At 44.3% G+C, this 22,595-nt stretch overlaps 1 protein-coding gene across 1 annotated transcript in view; it reads right to left on the bottom strand.

Annotated features, from left to right (window-relative positions):
- Nucleotides 1–2,244: 2,244 nt before the first annotated feature.
- Nucleotides 2,245–22,595, bottom strand: part of IHO1 (interactor of HORMAD1 1) — a 58,000-nt gene continuing 37,649 nt past the window's right edge. The window contains exons 6-7 of the mRNA XM_060238262.1: nt 9,188–9,291; nt 2,245–3,406 (exon numbers count right to left, since the gene is read on the bottom strand). Of these exons, the coding sequence (XP_060094245.1) occupies nt 2,285–3,406; nt 9,188–9,291 (1,226 nt within the window). The 3' untranslated portion in view covers nt 2,245–2,284. The remainder of the gene's footprint in view (nt 3,407–9,187; nt 9,292–22,595) is intronic.

A 22,595-nucleotide genomic window follows, 5' to 3' on the forward strand; every position in this document is an offset into this window, starting at 1 on the left:
GTTATTAAATTGGGGCCAGAACCACTGAATATTCATTATATATATAAGTGCTTGTATTACTTTTCTCAAGGTCTTCTTTCCTTGATTGCTGGGGGACCTTTTACTATAGTAAAATAAATGTATTTCTTTCCTAGCTGTTTTGTCTGGATCTTTGTTGTTAGCAGGGGTCTGAACAAGGAGCTTCTAACAAAGCTCCTTCCACACTGGTATTGATCTCCAGACTCCCGAGATCAGTTCCCCTGAAGAAAATGGCTGCTTTGGAGGATGAACTCAATGGTATTGTGACTATGGCACCTCCCCTCTCTCTCTGGGCTCCACCCACAAATCCAAAGATATTTCCCAGCCCAGAGCTGACAATCCTATCTAGCACTGGTATTCAAAAGTTTACTACCTCTGAATATAGAGGTTCTTTTTAGTCACCATGGCGAGCCAGTTTGCTATAGTGGTTAAGTGTGCGGACTCTTATAGGGGTGAACCGGGTTTGATCCCCCACTCCTCCACTTGCAGCTGCTGGAATGGCCTTGGGTCAGCCATAGCTCTGGCAGAGGTTTTCTTTGAAAGGGCAGCTGCTGCAAAAGCCCTCTCAGCCCCACCCACCTCATAGGGTGTCTGTTGTGGGGGGAGAAGATATTGGAGATTGTAAGCTGCTCGAGTCTCTGATTCAGAGAGAAGGGCGGTCTTCTTCTACTAGCCATTGCTGGACTTCTCCAATGTGAATCTAATTCTGTTTTAGAGCCATCCACACTTGTGGCCATCAGTCTTTCCATGTTTGTCCATCATGTTTTCTCCTAAATACCTCTCCTCAACAAGACTCCTTCACACATACAGCCCACCATGTGGGAGTACTTTAGGGTTGCCAGGTCTGACTTAGGAAATATCTGGGGACTTTGGGGCTGGAGCCAGGAGCAGGGTTGTGGCAAGCATGATTGAACTCCAAAAGGAGTTCTGGCCATCACATTTAGAGGGACTGTATTCTTTTAAATGTTTTCCCTCCATTGGAAAAAATGGAGGATAAGGGCAGCTTCCTTTGGGGCTCATAGAATTGGACCCCCTGGTCCAATTTTTTTTTAAACTTGGGGGTTTGAGGAGGCACCAGATGTTATGCTGAAACTTTGGTACACCTACCTCAAAAGACAGCCCCCCTGGAACCCCAGATAAATTCACCATTATCCCCTCCATAGGGTATAATGGAGCCCACAGCAGATATTCAGCCCCCCTCCACTTTCTGATAACCCTGAAGGGGAGGGAGGGCCTCGAAACCAGGGGATCCCCTGCCCCCAACTGGGGATTGGCAACCATAGCAATTCTTTCCTGGGGTATTTTTTTCTGGAGTGTAATACTGCAACCTTTTCAACCCAAATGGTACTCCACCAAGAAGTGAATTCAGTTTATGGAGCTTTTATTATGGATGCTTAACCAATACATTCCAAGTAGGCACATATCTTACAAATAGGCACCAGCTACATATTTTACATTATTTTTGTGCACAATCCCACACAAGTATGTTCTCCATATTGCACAGCCTCGTTGTGAATAAGTATGGCAGTAGCTTTTTGGAGGAAATTACATGCTTGTGTGGAAGGTTAGCAAGAGGCTTGTTCAGACAGTTCTTATGGGGGGAGGGGGGGAGAGATCACAACCTAGTAGAAATCTCGAACACTCCTCCCCTGGCCTCATCAGGGAAAGGAAGAAAATCTGAGGTAGGCTGTCATGATCTCTTTCCATGATACCTCCTTCCAACAAATTTCTGTTGTAACACCCATTCGTTTGAGTGGGGGGGGGGGGGATAAACTGAAATAGTGCAGCCTGGATCAAATGTTACTTTCTTTGCCCGGTCTAGGTGTGTGGAACAGCATGCAAAAGTCTGAGGTGGCATGGAATACATTGCCAGGTACTTCACTCTTATTGCTTCTGTAGCAATAGTTTGCAACTGAATTGGCTCATGCACACAGGAGAATCCAGCCGTGAAATCTTGCTACAGTGCAACAACATGGTGTTACATCCAAAGATGCATGAATGCAGCCTGAGAGTCTTTTGGGGATAAGAATTTTTCCCATAAAGAACATCTGAACAGTCCTGAAGAAATATTTTAAAAGGGTAAGGAGTCCATCACTTGGCTCAAAGCTATATTAATTTTTTCCCTTTGGGCATTACATTGTGATGCTCTGAATAAAGGAAAAGGTTATGCTCACAACTTGCAAAGGGTCTCTAACTATATTTTAAACTAATATACAATCCCTGGCATATGCCTTAAAAGAAAGAGGGAGAAAGAAAAACAACATTCTTAATCAGAATAATCACTGTCAAAAAACAATGGGCAGCGTGTTGTCGTCTTCTGCAAGGCTGATGCAGCACAGGTGGGTGAGAGATTCTCAGAAAGAGTGAGCCATCCCATCTGATTTTGGGATAAAGAGCTTTCTGGAGAGGAGCATGCCCAGAAACTATTATTGCTTATGCTGGAAATGTCCACTCTCTTTTTAACTCCAGACATCTCCCATTGATTGGGTACATGCTGCACTTTTTCATCAGACTGGAACAAAAGCTTGGATTTCTCTGCCATCCTATTCTGAATCCAGTGTGGGTTTTGCTGACTGATAATTGAAGTGTTTTCTTGATTTACTGAATCCTGGTAAGAACGCTGCAGCCTCTCTGACTCAGCACACTCTTTTCTGATTTCTTTTTGCTTCAGGTGGGTAGCAATGTATTTGGAATGCGGTCCTTTCTTGGAAGAATACTGTCTTTTCCTCCGGTTGCATTTTTGGAACCTTCCCTTTTTCACCCTGCTTCCAGTATTTTTACTTTGCACTTTGTGGACTGTAGCCAGCTTCTCATGGTTCTGTGCATGTGTTTGCATGAGCCCACTGTCAGCATGACTGCAGGTCAATGGTGCATGCCTCACGGCACAGAGTCCCTTTGCTTGATTGTTTCTCTTGATCACTCTCCTCACTGGTGTAGCTTGATACGGTTCTTGAGTAAGTAGCCAGCATCCCTCCCTGCCATCTTCAGGAGCAGCTGGACCAGAGTGGCAGGTACAAAGAGTATTGTTGTCATCCTGGCTTGTGGTTAGAATACCCCTCCTCTGTTGTTTGCTGACATTTTCTTTGCCTCCGGAGGCACCAACGGTAGAAGTGAACTTGCTTCCAGGAGGAGCATTTAATTGTGAAGTGGGAGAGTGATTGGTTGACAGCATATCTGGTGAGGTCTGCGCAGCACTGTCCTTTATATGACTGGGTGTTCTGGGTGCAGAAATGAAGGCCTGCAAATCTGCCAAAAGACTAGGGAGCTGCAAGTGACCTAGCTGTTCGCAGAGCTTCGAATGCTGCTCATTCTGCTGAGCCATTAATTGCTCCAGACTTTTCTTCAGCAATCGCTGGCTGGATTTCAGATCTGAGAATTCCACATTGTTCTGAGCAAAGCAGAATAGGCAATATTTATTTATTTATTTTTGTATCCCGCCTCCCTGCAAACAGGCTCAGGGCAGCTAACAGCATAGTAACATGATAAAATACAATAATCTATTATAAGCAGGGCTTTTTTTGAGCAGGAATGCACAGGAACTCAAATCCGGCTGGCTTGGTGTAAGGGGGTGTGTCCTATTATGCAAATGAGCTCCTGGTGGACCTTTTCTACAAAAAAGTCCTATGTGAAACAATGGTGATGTCAGGGGGTGTGGCCTAATATGCAAATGAGCACCTGCTGGGCTTTTTCTACAAAAAAGCCCTGATTATAAGACAATATTAATATAATAAAAAATCAAGCAATTATTAAAACCAAGATGCATAAAATTAATTTCTTTGGTGCTATATCTGTTGATATGTAATGTATAAAATAAATAAAGAGATAGTCAATACGAGTTAAAAATCTAGAACAGTCAGTCCTACAGTCCTCATGCACTAATGGGTTACTGAGCTTCCTTTTGAAACTAAGAGGCCACTTCACACATAATATTTTGCCCACCTGGAAGTAATCTTCATGTAGGATGTGGGAGTGGGGTAGTAAGTACTCATGCATCATCTATGACAATGGCACAGACGTTTGCCATAATGACTTGTTTGGAATCCATTGCAAGCATTGGCTTCTAAATATACAAAAACTTGCCTCGTTAAATATTCATGCTATCTTCACACAACAGTTTTTTTTTCCCTTCATGGAAATTATTTCCATGGATGGACAACATTATGCTTGGAGCAGATCTTGATGTTTGTGCTGACCGCTGAAGTAGATTATTATCAAATATCAGAAATATCGGGCTACATGTACTCTTAGTGACTAAGTACATTAAGGGGAAATCCACCATCTTTCCCACCTGCAGTCCCTACAGGCAAGAAGAGAGTGGGGGATATTTAAACACTTTCATTTCCAGGTCCTCCAAACAGAGCCCCGACATTGCTCCACACCAGGACCGGCTCACCCACTAAGCAAACTAGGCGGTTGCCTAGGGCGCCAAGAGGCAGAGGGCGCTGAACTGGGCTCCCCCCGCCTCCGGTGCCCAAGGCAACAGGCAAGTTTGCCTCCCCCCACCACGGCCGCCAGCCTCCTCCTGCCTGCCACAGTGCTCTGCTCACCGCCCCCCGCTGCGGCCTCCACTTGCCTCCTGCCCGCTGCCGTGCTCTGCTTGCCCCTGAGGTCGCTGCCACCAGCCCCCTCCGGCCCACCACTGCGCTCCTCTTGCTGCCGCTCTCCGCTCGCTTGCCCCCTCCCCCGGTCGCTACAACTACAGCCCTATTGGCTTATTGCAGCCCGCGCCTGTGCATTTGGTTAAATGCGCAGGTGCGGGTGGCAAGCATGGGAAGGGCAAGCGAGTGAAGCATGGTAGCGGGGGGGATTGTGGAGTGTAGCTGCGGTGGGTTGGAGGAGGCTGGTGATGGCCATGGCGGCAGCGGGCGGGAAAGTGGAGTGCAGCAGCGGCAGGCAGGAGGAGGCTGGTGGTGGCCACGGCAGCAGCGATAGCAGGGGGGAGTGTGGTGGCCGCAGCGGGGGGGCGAGCAGAGCGCACCTGGGGGCGCTGGTGGGGGAGGCGCCTGCTTAGGGCGCTATTTACTCTCAAGCTGGCACTGCTCCACACACACTGTCAGATGAGGAAATAATGGATCACTGTTCAAGCTTATTTATTTCTGCTTGTTTATATCCTACATCTCCTCCCCAGTGGAGATCCAAAGCAGCTTACACGATAGCTCTCCCATCCTCCAACTTATCCGCAAAACAACTACCCTGTGAGGTAGTTTAGGCTGAGAGTGATTGATCCCAGTGCATCCACTGAGCTTCCAGGACAGAGTGGGAATTCAAAACCAGTCGCTCAGATCCTAGTCTGACACCACTGCAACAGTGGGTTTTTTTATTCCTTTGTTATTTTTGGTACAACTGAGCTTTCAATCTAAGGGAAGGGTAGCTAGAGCCAAATGAAGCTTACCAAGTGTGTCCTTGGCCACACTGCTCCCACTGATACTCTGTGGAGCAGATGGATCCAATTTTTTTTGGGGGGGGGCACCACAGCCATATCACTTCTAGCATGAAACTGGAAGTGGTGCAACAGTGGGACGCTCTAGGATTCACCCAGTTCTCTAGGTTTTTTCCAGGGCTTTTTTGTAGAAAAAGCCTAGCAGGAACTCATTTGCATATTAGGCTACACCCCCTGACACCAAACCAGCTGGAATTGCGTTCCTATGTGTTCCTGCTCAAAAAAGAAAGCCCTAGTTTTCCCCATGAACATTTGGATTAATCTTAGAACATTTTGCCAATGTGGGGATGTAACTTCTGAGTTCACAACAGAAGTGATGCTGTTTGTTGCAATTCCATCCTATCTGTGCTGGCAAGCACTGGGCAAAGAGGCTATTTTTATCCAAATAGTCTATTTTGTTTATTCATTTATGGCCTGCCTTTCTCCCTGAAACTCAAGAGAGATAACACAGTGTAAGATAGGGTTGCCAGGACTAATTCAAAAAATACCTGGGGAATTTGGGGGTGGAGCCAGGAACAAGGTTGTGACAAACATGATTGAACTCTGAAGGGAGTTCTGGCCATCGCATTTAAAGGAAGCACACACCTTTAAAATGCCTTCCCTCTATTGGAAATAAGGATGGGGGCACCTTATTTTGGGGCTCATAGAATTGGACTCCTTGGTACAATCTTTTGAAACTTGGAAGGGCAGTTGAGCAGAGGCATCAGATGCTATGCTGAGAATTTGGTGCCTCTATCTCAAAAAACAGCTCCCCCCCCCAAGCCACAGATACCCACAGATTGATTCTCCATTATACCCTACCGGAACCAGTCTCCATAGGGTATAATGGAGTGCCCGGCAGACATTCAAACTGCTTCCCCCATGTTCTGATAATCCTGAAGCAGGAGGAGGGCCTCCAAATTAGGGGATCCCCTGCTCCCAACTGGGAATTGGCAACCCTAAGAAAAAGTCTTCTGAATGTGCCCACCTGCAAGTGGGTAAGCTCAACAGCTGCCTGCCCATGTGCTTTCTCTGTTGCACAGCCCACTTTTTGAAATGGCCTCTATGGGAAGGTCAGGAAGGCCCCACATTTCCTGCATTCCACAAACTGCAAAATAATTGTTCAGGATGAACTTTCTACAAAGGGACTAGGACTGTAGAATAATGGGATAGATTATATATTTATAAAGGACATAGAATTGTAGTCTTTTCTACTGATTATTATACATATTATCTTGCTCTTACTGCACTATTCTCTAATTCCATGGGGGGAGAAATTTTCACTGGTCGTTTTCGCACTTAGCGTTTGCTCCCCTTATTCCGCGGCGCAATTATGTCCGGATCATTTTTCTCGTTTTCGCACATTGCCTCTTTAGTGGAGTCGCTTTCCATGAAGCCCCGGCTCAAATCGTTTTCGCACTAGCATCGACTTGAGTTCGATGCCCTGTCAATCATTTTTTTTTTTAAGTGCAAGTCTGGTTGCGTAACTACGTAACAACGTAACAAGAGCGTCACGTGTGCCGCTTCTGCTTATGGATTGGCTGCAGCTGTAGCATCCTCCACAGCCCTTTATGTGTTAACAGAAGCATTCACAGTGGAGAATCTAGATGTCAACTTCCCGCCACTTGCTCTCAGCTGCTAGGACATTGTATGCGCAGTTGTGGAAGCAAGAAAAAATACCAGAAAAATGGGACTGGACTATAAAAGTTATGTCATGGAGTGAAATGGACAAGCTAACAAGAAAACTAAGAGACTGCGATTTAGAACTTTTTAATCGGGAGTGGAAGAAATTCAGAAGATATGTAGAAAAAGAGTGGAAAATAAAAGGACATTGGACAATTTTTGAAGATTAAGACCTTTAAGACAAGAATATAACTTTCGAAGGGGGGATCTTTTTCTTAATCAATTTTTGTTTTTTCTTGATAGTTAAAGGTACCTTTAATATCTGTTTTTGTTTTTTTTTAAATAACACTGGCGGGGGTCAATTATTGGGGAGAGGGGTGGGAGAAAAGTAAGATGTGGGGTAGAATGATGTTTTTTTTTACACTTTAGGCTTTTTATAAGTTGTAGATATAGTTCTACTACCATATGTTACTAATAAAAATTGTTTATAAAAAAAAAAAAACTTCCCGCCACTGATGGTGATTGGCGGGTGCTCAGCGCGCTCTGCGGAGTCGTCTGGGTGTCCCCAGTCGCCTCCACTGGCTGCGTGGACTAACGCTATTTCGTTATAACGAAATGGTTGCGCCATAATGAAATGGTTATGGCGACACACTACACGTTGTTCAAACTGGAGAAAGCTTTTACATTTAAGCCTCCCAGCACTAGTGTGTGTGTGTGTGTGTGGCAGGTTCTTCCCTTCCCAGCCTCGCTCCCTCCCGGGTGGCGAAGCTGGGATTTCCTCCGCGCTCTGCCCTTTCCCCGGCTGGCGCTTGCAGCTGCAACGGTGACCTAACGAACTAACGAAATGGTTGCGCCATAATGAAATGGCTGCGTTATAACGAAATGGTTATGGCGACACACTACACGTTGTTCAAACTGGAGAAAGCTTTTACATTTAAGCCTCCCAGCACTAGTGTGTGTGTGTGTGGCAGGTTCTTCCTTTCCCAGCCTCGCTCCCTCCCGGGTGGCGAAGCTGGGATTTCCTCCGCGCTCTTCCCCCTCCCCGGCTGGCGCTTGCAGCTGCAATGGGGACCTAACGAACTAACACAACAGCGGAAAAGCAATAATATCGCTATTACGCAAGAAATATGAAGTTAAAAAAAAATGGCCGTGCGGGCACTTTGGGGAAGCGCCGCGAAGGGCTGATGATTGGCCAAGGGGGTGGATGGGGTGGGAGGACGGAAAGGGAGAGGGTGACGCCCACAAAGCAGTCGATCCGGCGTGGATGGATTTCCCACAGCAAACTCTGCTGAGTGGATCTGGAGTGGATCCGGAGGTTTTCAAAAACTCCGGAAGCAGGTGGATCAAGATACTCCGGCGTGAAACCCCTGCAGCACCGGAGCAAACCACAGCGCTGGAGCAACAGGTGCGAAAACCAGGAAAAGATCCGGAGGTAAATGGGGTGCTACGCCGGAGTAAACGCTAGTGCGAAAACGGCCACTGATTTGTTTAGAAGGCTGGCATTGTTTCTAGTAGTCTGTGTCATCCCAGCAAACATCTGTTCAGATTTAAATAGAACCATATCTGTGAGCAGGACTAAGATAGATAAGCTTAGGAGCTGAGGTTTCCACCCTTCACCTTTATCATAGAATCACAAAGTTGGAAGGGGCCATACAGGCCATCTAGCCCAACCTCTGCTCAATGCAGGATCAGCCTAGTTATGGAATCCCTTCAGTGCCATAAACTGCCAGTTCCCTAAAAGTCCCTCCGTAACCTGACATGGGAGTTTGCCCACAACACTTTATACAGAAATAGTAGCTTTTAGCTGCTTCTGCATTCCTGAGGTTGCAAGAAGAGGTATTTTGAAAAAAAAATGATGATAATGAGGGGAGTCCAAATATAGTTTTATGGTTTTTTGGCAATTTGCAAAATGGATTATGCTGACAGTGAACTGGAATTTTAACTTCTGATTTGCAGTAAACTAATGCCCTGGTTATGAAATGCAACTGAAAAACTGATAATTATTTCATAACAGGAGATATCAAGATGAATCTCAGGACTACAATTTGATAATTGGTATTTTCTAAAGAAAGAAAAGAAAAAGCAATGATAAAGTTCAGTCAAATGAAGATTAATTTCCACACTTACATCTTCCAGCATTTTCTTCACTCCCAGTAACGTCTGCTCCATTTCACCTTTGTCTTTGAGAACATTCTGGACCAATTCATAATGGGACTGAGATGTTTCTTGCACTAGACATGGAAATCAATACAAACTGCAATTATTTTCGTCATTTGTAGGTAAAAATATAATGCCACTCAAGGTTTCTCAGTGGAGTTGGGAATGAAATGGTACTTGTGTGATACAGCCAGGAGGTAACTGAATTATGGAGCTGGAGGTGGAAGTAACATTTAATACAGAAGCAGGAAAACCACTAAGTATTATTAAACTTGGTGTGGCATTGGCCTAAGAATTTTTATTTTTTTATTTATTATTTATAGTCCACCCTTTCCCGAATGGGCTCTGAGTGGATAACAACAGTCAATAATGAACATATGAAGTCGCCTTATACTGAATCAGACCCCGGGTCCATCAAAGTCAGTATTGTCTACTCAGACTGGCAGCGGCTCTCCAGGGTCTCAAACTGAGGTTTTTCACGCCTACTTTCCTGGACCCTTTTTAATTGGAGATGCCGGGGATTGAACCTGGGACATTCTGCTTACCAAGCAGATGCTCTACCACTCTACCACCATCCCTCCCCCTAAATAATACATGGTTAAAATCAGATACATATAATAAAACGGTATACAAACTAAAAACAATAGTCTAAAAACAAACTCCAATTCTGCAGTTGGTGGTATCAGTTGCCTCCACTCCTTCCATACATCCATATAGCTGGTATAAGATAAATGGGTCGACAGAGTTATTTCATTGGGGCACTTACAGCAGGGAGGCCACAGAATAACAAAATGTCCGCTGCCTCAGTTGAATGCCTGGTGGAACAGCTCTGTCTTACAGGCCCTGTGGAACTGCAACAGTCCCTGCAGGGCCCTAATCTCCAACGGGAGCTTGTTCCACCAGGTAGGTGCCAGGACAGAGAATGCCCTGGCCCAGGATGAGGCTAAGTGGACTTCTTGTGGGCCAGGGATTACCAGCAGATGTTGATCCATGGAGCATAAGGCTTTCCAGGGGGTACACGGGAAGAGGCTGTCTCGCAGATATGCTGGTCCCAGGCTGTTCAGGGCTTTGAAGGTCAGAATCAAAACCTTGAACCAGATCCGGTACTCAATTGGTAACCAGTGCAGCTGGCAAAGCACTGGTTGCATGCGCGTCCGCATAGGTGCTGCAGCAAGCAGGTGCACCGCCGCATTCTGCACCAGTTGGAGTTTCTGGATCAGATTCAAGGACAAGCCCACACAGACCAAACTGCAGTAATCTAGTCTGGAAGTGACCGCTGCATGGATCACTGTGGCCAGATCCTGAATGGATAGGTAGGGAGTCAGCTGTTTTGCCTGCCATAGATAGTAGAAGGCAGACCTTGCTATGCAGTGACCTGGGCCTCCATAGACAATAAGTCATCCAGGATCACCCCAAGGCTCCAGACCCTCAGCGCCGGCAAGAGAAGTGCCCCACCAATGGTTGGAAGCCTTTTCCTGTACCTATTCTGCCCCGGGCCAGAAACAGGACCTCAGATGGATTTAGTTTCAGTCGGCTCTGCTGCAACCACCCTGTCATGGCCTCAAGCACATGGCCAAGATTTTCCAGGGCAGAGTCTGGGTGGCCGCCGATCAACAGCTACAGCTGGATGTCATCGGCATATTGATGGCAACCCAACCCATACTTCCATACTAACTGGGCAAGGGGACACATATAGATGTTAAACAACATCAGCGGCAGGATTGCTCCCAGCGGCACTCCACATTCTAATGCGTACTGCTGGAAGACAGTGTCACCAATTGCCACCCTCTATCCCTGACCCTGGAGGAAGAAGAAAACCATTGTAAGGCAGTCCCCTTCACTCCTATGTCGGTGGGGCAGTAGGTCAAAAGATCATATTGAATGCTGCTGTCAGATCTAACAATAACAGCAACGCCAATCTGCCTCGATCCAGATTTCTCGAGGTCATCTGTGAGAGTGACCAACGCCGTCTCCACCCCATGGCCAGGTCGGAAGCTGGACTGGAATGGGTCCGGGACAGATGCTTCATCCAGGAAGACCTGGAGTTGTTCGGCAACTGCTCTCTCAACTACCTTACCCAAGAACGGTAAGTTCAATACTGGGCGGTAGTTGGTTAGAACCAACTGGTCCAATGATTGTTTCTTCAAGAGCAGCCATACTACTGCCTCTTTCAATACCACTGGAAAAAACCCTGATAAAAGGGACAAATTGACAATCTCTTCCAGGGGGACCCAGGCTCCATCCCCACAGGCCTTGACCAGCCAGGATGGGCATGGATCTAAGAGGCAGGTGGTAGGCCTCACAGCTGCTAGGATCCTGTCGACATTCTCCTGGGAGAGCCAGCTGAAATGGCCCAAACAAGGACTAGAAGACAGACAAGGGGCTTCCAGTTCTCTTACTGCATCAAGTGTGGTCAGGAAATCATCATAGCACAAGTGGTACATCCTCTGCATGGTATGTGATACAAAAGACCTCTGTCTGAAACCCTGGGGAGACTCTGCCAATCACAGCAGAAAATACTGATCTTGATAGCCCAGGGACCCAACTCAGTATGAGATATGTTCATGTGAGAAGGACAGGTTTAAAGTTTTGTTTCCCTTGAATGTTGGTGCATAAATACATAGTTTCCCAAAAATCAGTACTTGCTAGTTCCAGAACAGCAGCATATTAAGAACTTCTACCAAGAATCTCAGGAATTTCATTTATTCTTGTTCCAGACAAGAATCACTTGTTTCAGTTATTCTTGTTCAGCTATTCTTGTTCAGTAATATATATCTATTCTAAAATTTCAAGTGCTGTACAGAATAAAACACAGAATGCAGCAACGAGCATAGCATTCAGATTCTCAAGAACCTTTCATTTATGATTTTTTCTAAACTTTATAGCACTGGAAATATATTAATAACAAATAATGTGGCTGCTCAAGACTACATACTGAAAACACAACAGTTGAAGAAGAGATTGGATTTATACCTTGCTCTTCACTTGGAGTCTCAGAATGGCTAACAATCTCCTTCCCTTCATCTCCCCACAACAGACACCCTGGGGCTGAGAGAGCTCTGAGAGAACTGCTCTTGGGAGAACAGTTCTGCTAGAACTGTAGCTGACCCAAGGTCACCCAGCAGCTGCATGTAGAGGAGTAGGGAATCAAACCCAGTTCTCCCAGATTGGAGTCCACACACTTAACCATTCACCAAACTGGCTCTCAGAGTCATGTGGCTTCTTTCCTCCCCATCCAAAATGTCTGTTTCTGAATCAAAGGCTCTCTTTCAGCTTCCCTCTGGCCTTAAGGTGGTGCCTTTTATAGATACCCTCACCATGATTATTATAATCAGAATATTTCACACAAAAGAAGCAAATCATGCAAATCTGATTTTCACAGGTCACAGTAGCCTGCTTTGCTTGGTGCAGAATTTGGATAACCATGCTGCAGAACTGAATTTTCCACATGTGTGGGTGTTAATGCAGTGCCATACAGTGCTATTCATTGCCCCTGAGTGAACTAGTGTAATCTAGTATTATAGTTGTACAAAAGTGAAAGCATAAGCAAAGCACTCAGGTGCATTATGTGATTTCCCCTTTTTAAAAACATTTGTTTGAACTGTTTCAATTATAATAAAGCAAATGCACATGGTAAATAATTCTTAACTATATATTGTCAAGCTATTCTAAAGAATTGCCATTTGCTTTGCTAATAAACAATGTCCAAGAATCATAAAGTGGTATCTCTCTTCCACCTCTCACTTCCCCCCTCTTTCTAATTTGATCCATGCTTTCCATTCCTGTTCTACTTTAGACAAGACAGTTGACGCTTGCCATTATTTTCCAGCAGTCAATCTTGTTCACATTCAGAATTATCTCTTGTATACACACTGTAACTGCTTCTTTCATACAATTCAGCCAGCAGACTCCTGGATCCCTGGATATTCTATAATTCATCCATCTCCTCAATTGAATTTAATAGCATTTTTCAAAAGATCATAGTTCTTGTGCAGTGTTACCAGATGTGATACAAAAAAATCCCCCTTTGCATTATTACAATACCAGCATTTCCAATTATTAGTTTTTTTGAGATCTGATATAGCTGTTTTCCATGGCAGGGACAGTGCCAGGTTCTTCACCAATGCCACAGCTGCAACCAAGCATATTACTTGACCCTACTCAACCTTGCTCAAAAACTAGACAAAGAGCAGAAGTCTCATTAAAACCTGGCTGCTACATCTTAAAGATGAGCTTCCTAAAATAAAAAAGGTGTCCTTTCCTTCAAACTAGTTATTCTTACTAATAGCAAATATGCTACTGGAACAAAACTATAAATTGAAAACACAGTGTGAATGATGTGGTTTCTTTTGTTCTCGCTTCCTTCTGAATGATTTTCTTTTCAGCTTATTACTTAAGCAGCCTTGGAAGTGTCGATGCTCTTTATGTGGCTTTTAAATGTATTTGAACAAAACCCATACTCACTCTCTCAAGTTATAGCAATTGAATGGCAGGTCTTATATATTAAAAGTCTTAGTGGAAATCTTGAACTGCTACTCTAATTCTCACCAATTACGCTGGGGTACCGTGTCAGTTCTGCTGAAGAGGTTTCTAAATGACCTGGAAAAAAGGTCTAGCTTAGAAGAATCATGTGTCACACTGAAATGTGATGTTGGGAGACCCATGATTAGATCTCTTGACCTTTTAAAAAATATTTCAAGCAGAGGCAGAGGAATCCAAATTTGATTGGAGCAGTAATGCTGGGTGAATGGGTGTTTAACCCTTCTCTCCCATGCCATTTCCCTACTCGGTTATATTTTTACCTTGCCTTTTCTCCAAGATAAGGTAAAAATATAACCAAGTAGGGAAATGCCTTTTCTCCAAGAAGCAGCCCCGTGGCACAGAGTGGTAAAGCTGTAGTACTGCAGTCTGAACTCTCTGCTCACGACCTGAGTTCGATCCCGGCAGAAGCTGGGTTTCAGGTAGCCGGCTCAAGGTTGACTCAGCCTTCCATCCTTCCGAGGTTGGTAAAATGAGCACCCAGCTTGCTGAGGGGAAAGTGTAGATGACTGGGGAAGGCAATAGCAAACCATCCCGTAAAAAGTCTGCCATGAAAACACCTTGATGCGATGTCACCCCAGAGTTGGAAACGACTGGTGCTTGCACAGGGGACTACCTTTTCTCTCTCTCTCTCTCTCCAAGAAGCTGAGACATTGTCATGATATTCCCCTTCTCCACTGTATCCTCACAAACTTATGAGGTAGGTTAAACTGAGGTAGAGACACTGGCCTGAATTTACCCACTAAAGGCTTCATGGCAGAGTAGGAATTTGAACCCGTATCTCTGGAGTTTGTAGTCTGACTTCCTTGTAGAGTTGCTAGCTCAATGAGGCCTAGACTCCTCTCAAATTACATATGATCTCCAAACTGTAGGGGTCTATTTCCATGGAGGAAATGTGAGCTATGGAGGGGAAACTATTACTGCATCACATCCCCTCCTTCCCTAGGTCCACCTTCTCTAGGCACAGCCCCTGAATTGCCAGGAATTTCCTTAACCAGAGATGGCAAACATACTTTCTAGCCACCTCACCACACTGACCTTAATATTAGTGCTAAGTGTAAGTGGGGAAAATACAAGCTATTGTATTTGTACTTTGCTGATAGTCAGCAGCCCAGCATGTTACTGCTGTTATTTTTAGGAAGCCATCAATCAACTGCAAAAAGGCTTTCTTTTCTTTTTTCTTTTTTTGTATGTACGCAAAATGGTATCTGAAATACAGGCCAGTTTGCAAAATGGAAGTTTTTCTTACTGATGTAGCAAGAATTCTGCAGACAAGGAAAGTGTTCACGCATTCAGCCACATTAACATTAATTGCCACCAGAAAAAATGGCTCTGTGGGAGGCAGTGAGAGCAGCTCTGAGGAAGGGGAGAGGCGTCCCATCTTTTTCCAGTTGTTTTATGGTCAGTTTCTAGCCCAAGGATTGTTTTGAATTTATTTGGCTGTTGAATAGTATTCTTATGCTTCTGGCTTGTTTTTATGGTTTGCTTATGATTGATAATTCTTATGTTGTTTTTGTGATTTGATTGTATCATTTTAACTTTGTGAGTTGCCTTGAAAGATCTCGGGAAAGGTAGCATATTTTAAGATATATCATCAACATCAACATCATCAGCATTGCGATGTCCATACATTGCTTTCATGGCCAAAATATCAAGGAACTTCTTACAAAAAGAGGCATTTATGATGTTCCAAAAATATTCAGTGCAACTGGAGACCTCTGGAGCAGGATAATTATTGCTAAAATTACATCACAGTAGAGAGCAGCATACTAATAAATAAGAAAAGGCATAGCCTGAAAATACCTTCTATACCTTGGGATTTCATGTTATATAAAATTAGGAGGACTGCCAGAAATAGTTGTGAGTGAATGAATGTTTTCATTTGCAGTCAAAGACCAGTAATCAGGACTTTTTTAATTAGAAAAAGCACCACAGGAACTCATTTACATATTAGGCCACACACCCTGACATCACCATTGTTTCACACGGGGTTTTTTTGTAGAAAAAGGCCAGCAGGACCTAATTTGCATATTAGGCCACATCCCCTGATGTCAAGCCAGCCAGAACTGTGTTGCTGTGCATTCCTGCTCAAAAAAAGCCCTGCTGGTAATCATAGGCATTCATTGAAACAGTTGTGGAAAAGAAAGATCTCAGGCAACTAATGATCTTACTGTTATGTTTACAGCTGAAATGTCTGTGATTTTTAATGCTTATTTTATTGCATGGCATTGCTTCTGAATTGTTTTGCTTGACTGATTGACTGACTGATTTAAAAATGTTTAGGCCTCCTCCCCAATGACCTGCTCAAGGTAGCTTACAATTAAGACAACAAAACAAAGCCATTATGAACAAAACCAATGCCAGTAAAACAAGCTGCTAAAAAAAACTACACACTGAGTAATATAAAATGATCCTCAGGTAAGAAGCAGATCATAAAACATTTAAGGGATAAAACTTTTAGAATCATGGAATCATAGAATCATACGAGTTGGAAGGGACCTCTAGAGTCATTTAGTCCAATCCCCTGCACAATGCAGGAAACTCACAAATACCTCCCCCTACATTCACAGGATCTTCATTGCTGTCAGATGGCCATCTAGCCTGTTTAAAAACCTCCAAGGAAGGAGAGCCCACCACCTCCCGAGGAAGCCTGTTCCACTGAGGAATCGCTCTAATGGTCAGGAAGTTCTTCCTAATGTTGAGCTGGAAACTCTTTTAATTTCAATCCACTGGTTCTGGTCCTACCTTCTGGGGCCACAGAAAACAATTCCACACCATCCTCTATATGACAGCCATTCAAGTACTTGAAGATGGTGATCATATCACCTCTCAGCCCCCTCCTCTCCAGGCTAAACATCCCCAGATCCTTCAACCTTTCTTTATAGGACTTGGTCTTCAGACCCCTCACCATCTTCGTCGCCCTCCTCTGGACCCGTTCCAGCTTGTCTATATCCTTCTTAAAATGTGGTGCCCAAAACTGAACACAATACTCCAGGTGAAGTCTTACCTGAGCAGAGTAAAGCAATACCATCACATCACGTGATCTGGACACTATACTTCTGTTGATACAGCCCAAAATTGCATTTGCCTTTTTAGCCACCGCATCACACTGTTGACTCATGTTCAGCGTATGATCCACTAAGGCCCCTAGATCTTTTTTGCACATACTACTGATAAGACAAGTCTCCCCCATTCTATAACCATGCATTGGAATTTTCCTACCTAAATGCAGAACTTTACATTTATCCCTGTTAAAATTATTTTATTGGTTTTAGCCCAGTTTTCCACTGTCAAGGTCATCCTGTATCATGTTTTTGTCTTCTTCTGTGTTTGCAACCCCTCCCAATTTAGTATCATCTGCAAATTTAATAAGCATTCCCTCTATTCCTTCATCCAAATCACTGATAAAGATGTTGAACAAAACAAGTCCTTTTAGTTAAAAGGAATGTTTTCACTTGAAGCCTAAGACAAAGGCTCCTCATGGGGGAGGACTATGACCTCCCAGCAACCTAGAGTATTCCCCCTGCTGGTGTCCAGAGCACCAGTGACAGGAAATGGCTGTGTATGCCAGTGTCATGCTGTCACTTCTAGTGAAAACTAAACATGACATCATGGGATGCTCTAGGATTTGCAAAAACTCTATGGTTTTATTATATTGTTTTTGCAAATCCTAGAGTGTCCATGATGGTGCTTCCAGTTTTCACCCAAAGTGGCATCAGAATACTGACATGATGCTGATATGCCAGTCCCCACCCTCTAAATGTTCCCCTGGGGTTGCCAGCTGTATCCAGGCAACCTTCAGGAAAGGCATTTCAAAGATAAAGTGCCACCACTGAAAAAGCTCTGTCTCTGGTTGATTTTATGAGTTGCTTTGAATGGATGTGAAAAGACAGACCATAAATTTTTAAGTAAATAATTAAAATAATGACATGAGTTCTCAGTTTATACCAGTGAAGGTAAGGCCAACAGGCTGAGCCAACACTAGGGTTGCCAGGTCCAATTCAGAAAATATTTGGGGACCAGTGTTCCCTCTAAGCTGAGTTAGTGTGAACTAGCTCACAGATTTTTAGCTTTCAGCTCACACATTTTTGTCACAGCTCAGGAAGGATGACCCCAGAGCACACTAATTTATGCAGTAGCTCACAACTTTAATGCCAGTTAGCTCATAACTTTAATGCCAGTGGCTCACAAAATAGATTTTTTGCTCACAAGAATCTGCAGCTTAGAGGGAGCATTGCTGGGGACTTTGGGGGTGGAGCTGTTAGACTTTGGTGGTGGGGCCAGGAGACTTCTCCATTCTCTAAAATAAATAAATAAAAATATAGCAGTGCAGTTCCCCTGAATACAGTCATTTCCTCATCCCCCAGCAGCAATACTTCCACTAAATGAAAGTGAACACACATATTCTCACAAAGCAGCCAAAATAAACAGTTAACAAGCACACACTTTTGTGATCTCACTTTACTCACATTGCTGAATATAACCATATGCTGTTCTTCAGCTAAATTCTTAGACTAATAGGGGGTGCAGTTTTCCTCCAAACAAACAGAAGGACTGAGAACAATGTGGCTCTGTCTGCTTACCTCGCCCACCTGCACCTTTCCTCTTGTGAGATTTCCTCTTGTGACACACACACACATTCAGAAACACAAACAGTTGCAAGTCTCTTCTAGACCTGCTGAGGTTTGAAGGTGGCTGTTAGAGTGGGGCTTTCCCCCACCAGCCAGCTGGCTGACAGCGGGAAGAAGCCTGAAAAACCAGGGGAGCCCCCATCTGGACCTGGGGACTGGCAAGTCTAGACAACGCACTGCATTGTTTGAGTTTACACTCCAGAATATCTTTGCAATGTGCAAGAGTTATTTATTTATTTATAACTTATTTCTCGCCCTTTTTGCGAAAGGACTTCAGAGCAGCTAACAACAACCCAAAATTACATATTAAATCAATAAAACAACACAATGCTAAAAACTATAAAATTACAAATATTATATAATGGTGCTATTCACAACTTTGTGGAGTTGCTAAATAGGCAATCAAGAGTTCATCAGCAGACAAGCTAATGATATGGAAAAGTAGGTCTATGAAAATGAGCTAATAAATATTTTTGTAATGGCCAGTATTTATATTTTTCTGTTTCTATCACCTAAAGTTACCAACCTCAAGTTCATGCCTGGAGTTCTCTCAGGATTACTTCTGATCTCCGGACTAGAGATACCTGGAGGAAATGACAAGCTTGGAGGTAGACTCTAAGGCATCCCAATCCCACTGGGCTCTAGGATTGGCAAGTCTAGCTCAGAAAATATCTGGGGACTTTGGGGGTGGAGCCAGGAGACTGTCACATTCCCTAAAATAAATAAAAATACAGCAGTGCAGTTCCCCTGAATACAGTCTTCATTTCCTCATCCTCCAGCAGCTGCATGTTCCCCACACATGCACAAAGCAGCCAAAATAGTTTGCAGTCCCACTTTTGTGATCTTACGGGGGCAATTTACTCATAGAGTTGTTGAATGTAACCATCTGCTGTATATTCAACCAAGTTCTTCAGGGAAGAACTTGGGAAACCAAAGGTTGGTAGTTTTCTCAACTATTTTACTGTGCAAACAACTTCTGAAAAGAATGTAACACAAACAGAAGTTCTGGGCTGCTTTCCCTTCCTTTCTTACAGCTTCACAGTTCACTGGGAATAGCCACATTGTTCTGCTGGCTCGCCCTGCCCCATTCAGCCTGGTTCCTACAGATTTAAAGCCACTCACACCTTCCAAAAAGCAAGCAGTTTCCAAGCTTCTTCTAGCCTTCCAACCTGGAAAGGCACATGGTGGCTGTTGGGGCAGAGCTTCCCCTCGTGGCCAGCTGACTGGAGGAAGGAAGCAGCCTGCAAAACCAGGTGATCCCTCGCTAGGACCTGGGGATTGGGAAGCCTACTGAGCTCCTCAAACTTCACCCTCCTCTGGAATCAAATTTCCAGGGATTTCCCAGGATGGAGCTAGCAACCTTACTGTTGTATGTGGACTCAAGGAAAGACTTTGGGTGTGCCTGCCGGACTCATTGGAGCCATACGGACTGAGCTTGAGGACTTGGAAACAAAGGGCTGCAGGATCCAAATCTCTGCAGCCCTAGACCAATCACAAGCCCCCACTGGTTTGAATGACCCAATGATGTGCTAGCACGAGAGCCCAAAGATGTATATAAGTTGGGCCAGTAGGCCCCATCCCCAGTCTTGTAATGTAGCCTTGTACTATGCCTTGCCTATTACAGAGCATGTTTTCACTCTACTGGGGACTCCTCCATGCATAGAACCCACTATATTATACTTACAAACATCAGGGCTAGCTTTAGCCTCACACTCAGATTGCATCCAGCCCAAGAGACGTGTGGGGGAGCTGCTAGAGAAATACATACCACATTTTGTTCATATCTGCAGTCTTCTTTCTAGCTTTCAAGCTGGGGAAAAGCCCAATTCTGCCTGTTTGGAGCATGTCAGCAAGGTAGAAGGCTAATTGGCAAGTCAGCTAGGTAGAAGGCTAATTGGCTGAAGCTTGTGATATTACAAACCCACTTTTCTGGAAGCAGTTCTTCAATTCTTTAAAAACTTTGCCTCTCCCCATATGAAACTCCATAGCAACTGCATTCTTCAGATCAGACTCTTTTTCATATCCCAATAGTGCACAAGGACTGTAGCTGCCAGAATCAGGGCCTTTTTCAGTGATTGCCTCCAAGATGTGGAACATTCTTCCCCATAAGGTTGCCAGTCTCCAGGTGGAGGCTAGAAATCTCCTGGAATTACAAGTAATTCAGGTGGGTCTGAAGTAGCAGAACAAAATTTGAGCCCAGTGGCACCTTTAAGACCAGTGACATTTTATTCAAGGTATAAGCTGTCATGTCCATACACACTTATCTGTATCAAAAAGTGTGCACACACATGAAAGCTTACACCTTGAATAAAACATCGTTGGTCTTAAGGTGCCACTGGACTCCAACTTTGTTCAACTGATCTCTAAGTTACAGAGATCAGTTCCCCTAGAGAAAATGGCTGCTTTGAAAGGTGAACTTTAGGTCACTATACCCATGCTCTACCTCCAAAATCTCCAGGAATGTTTCAGCTCCCAACCCAGAACTGGCAACCCTGCTTCCTGAATTTGGAGCATGAGAATGTCCTCATGTGCCTTCAGAAAAGTTTGCAAGGTACTTCTTTTTCACCTGGCTTTTTGAAGCAGCAAGCTAACAGTGCCATCGTAGGGCCAAACTACACATTTGGATTTTTAACATTGGATCCAGCTTCCCAAGACTCATGTTCGTTGCACCCACACAGCAACTTTTTAAAAGTAATAAGTAATAACAAAAATAAAAATAAAAATAAAGGAGACTCCAAATAGAGGAAGGGCTCCTGTCTCCCCTGCCCACCCCTGGCATTATTGCTGTTCCACATGCACAGAATACTTCACATACATGGAACGTGGACCCAACACTCAAATGTGTAGTTTGGCCCCAAGGTAAATAAAACTTTTCTAAGTCAATTGAAGTCAATGGGCTTGAAACTCTGCTTAGAACAGCACTCTAAATATCAGTTGAATAAATGGGCAATTCACAGTGCAATCCTAAACAGGTCTATTCAGAAGTAAGTCTATTCAATGGACCTTACTCCCAGGAAAGCATTCTTAGAATGGCACTGTCAGACACTGTTATTTTAGCTGTGCTTTTGTAGTACTTTTTTGTTTTTCATACAATGTTGAATACTAAAGTTGTACCAAAGGGGCACAAAAATGTCTTTAATAAATATTATATAAGTGTGTGTGTGTGTGTGTGTGTATTTTAGAAAACAGTAAGATATCAACTGAATAAACTTGCAATAAAGGAGGGCAGAGAGCTTATCTGAAGCAGAGAGAGAATGTGTGTGCCGGGAGTGGGGTGAGTGGGGAGGCAGACATTCAGTCAGCGTTTGATTTGCTGATAAGTGCTGTACATCTGTTACAATCAGGAAGAAGCTGGGCTGGCATTATGGGGGTGGGGATAGTGAATGTGCTATGAGCCCCTCTTAAGGATAAATTGCATGTTCCATAGAAGCCTGGATGGCAACATAGGACAGCAGTTTTGTGCACCAACAACCTGCTTTTCTTTCTTGGCATCACCTCAACAGAATTTGTTTCTGCTCCTAAAAATAGCCAGGGATCAAAGGAAGAGACAAAGGGCTTCATGCTATACAGCAGGGGTGGCCAACGGTAGCTCTCCAAATGTTTTTTGCCTACAACTCCCATCAGCCCCAGCCATTGGTCATGCTGGCTGGGGCTGATGGGAGTTGTAGGCAAAAAACATCTGGACAGCTACCGTTGGTCACCCCTACTATAGAGAGCTAAGATGAGCAGTTAGTAAAGGATAGAATCATAGAGCTGGAAGGGGCCATACAGACCATCTAGGATCAGCCTAGCGCATTCCCTGACAAGTGTTCGTCTGGCTGCTGCTTAAAGGCTGCCAGTAAGGGGGAGCTCACCACACTTCCTCAGTAGTTGATTCCACTATTGAACAACTCTTACTGTAAACAAATTTTTCCTAATATCCAGCCGATACCTTCCTACCCTCAATTTAAACCCATTATTGTGAGTCCTCTCCTCTGCTGCCAACAGGAAAAGCTCCCTGCCCTCCTCTTAAGTGATAGCCCTTCAAATACTCAGAGAGCAATCATGTCCCTCCTCTTCTCAAGACTTAACATTCCCAAGTCCCTCAGCCTTTCCTCATAGGGTCTGAACTCCAGGCCCCTGATTGACCTAGTCACTCACCTCTGCACCCGCTCCATTCTATCCACATCCTTCTTGAAGGGAGACCTCCAGAACTGCACACAATATTC

The sequence above is a fragment of the Heteronotia binoei genome, chromosome 5 (assembly GCF_032191835.1).
Source record: "Heteronotia binoei isolate CCM8104 ecotype False Entrance Well chromosome 5, APGP_CSIRO_Hbin_v1, whole genome shotgun sequence".
Lineage (NCBI taxonomy): Eukaryota > Metazoa > Chordata > Lepidosauria > Squamata > Gekkonidae > Heteronotia > Heteronotia binoei.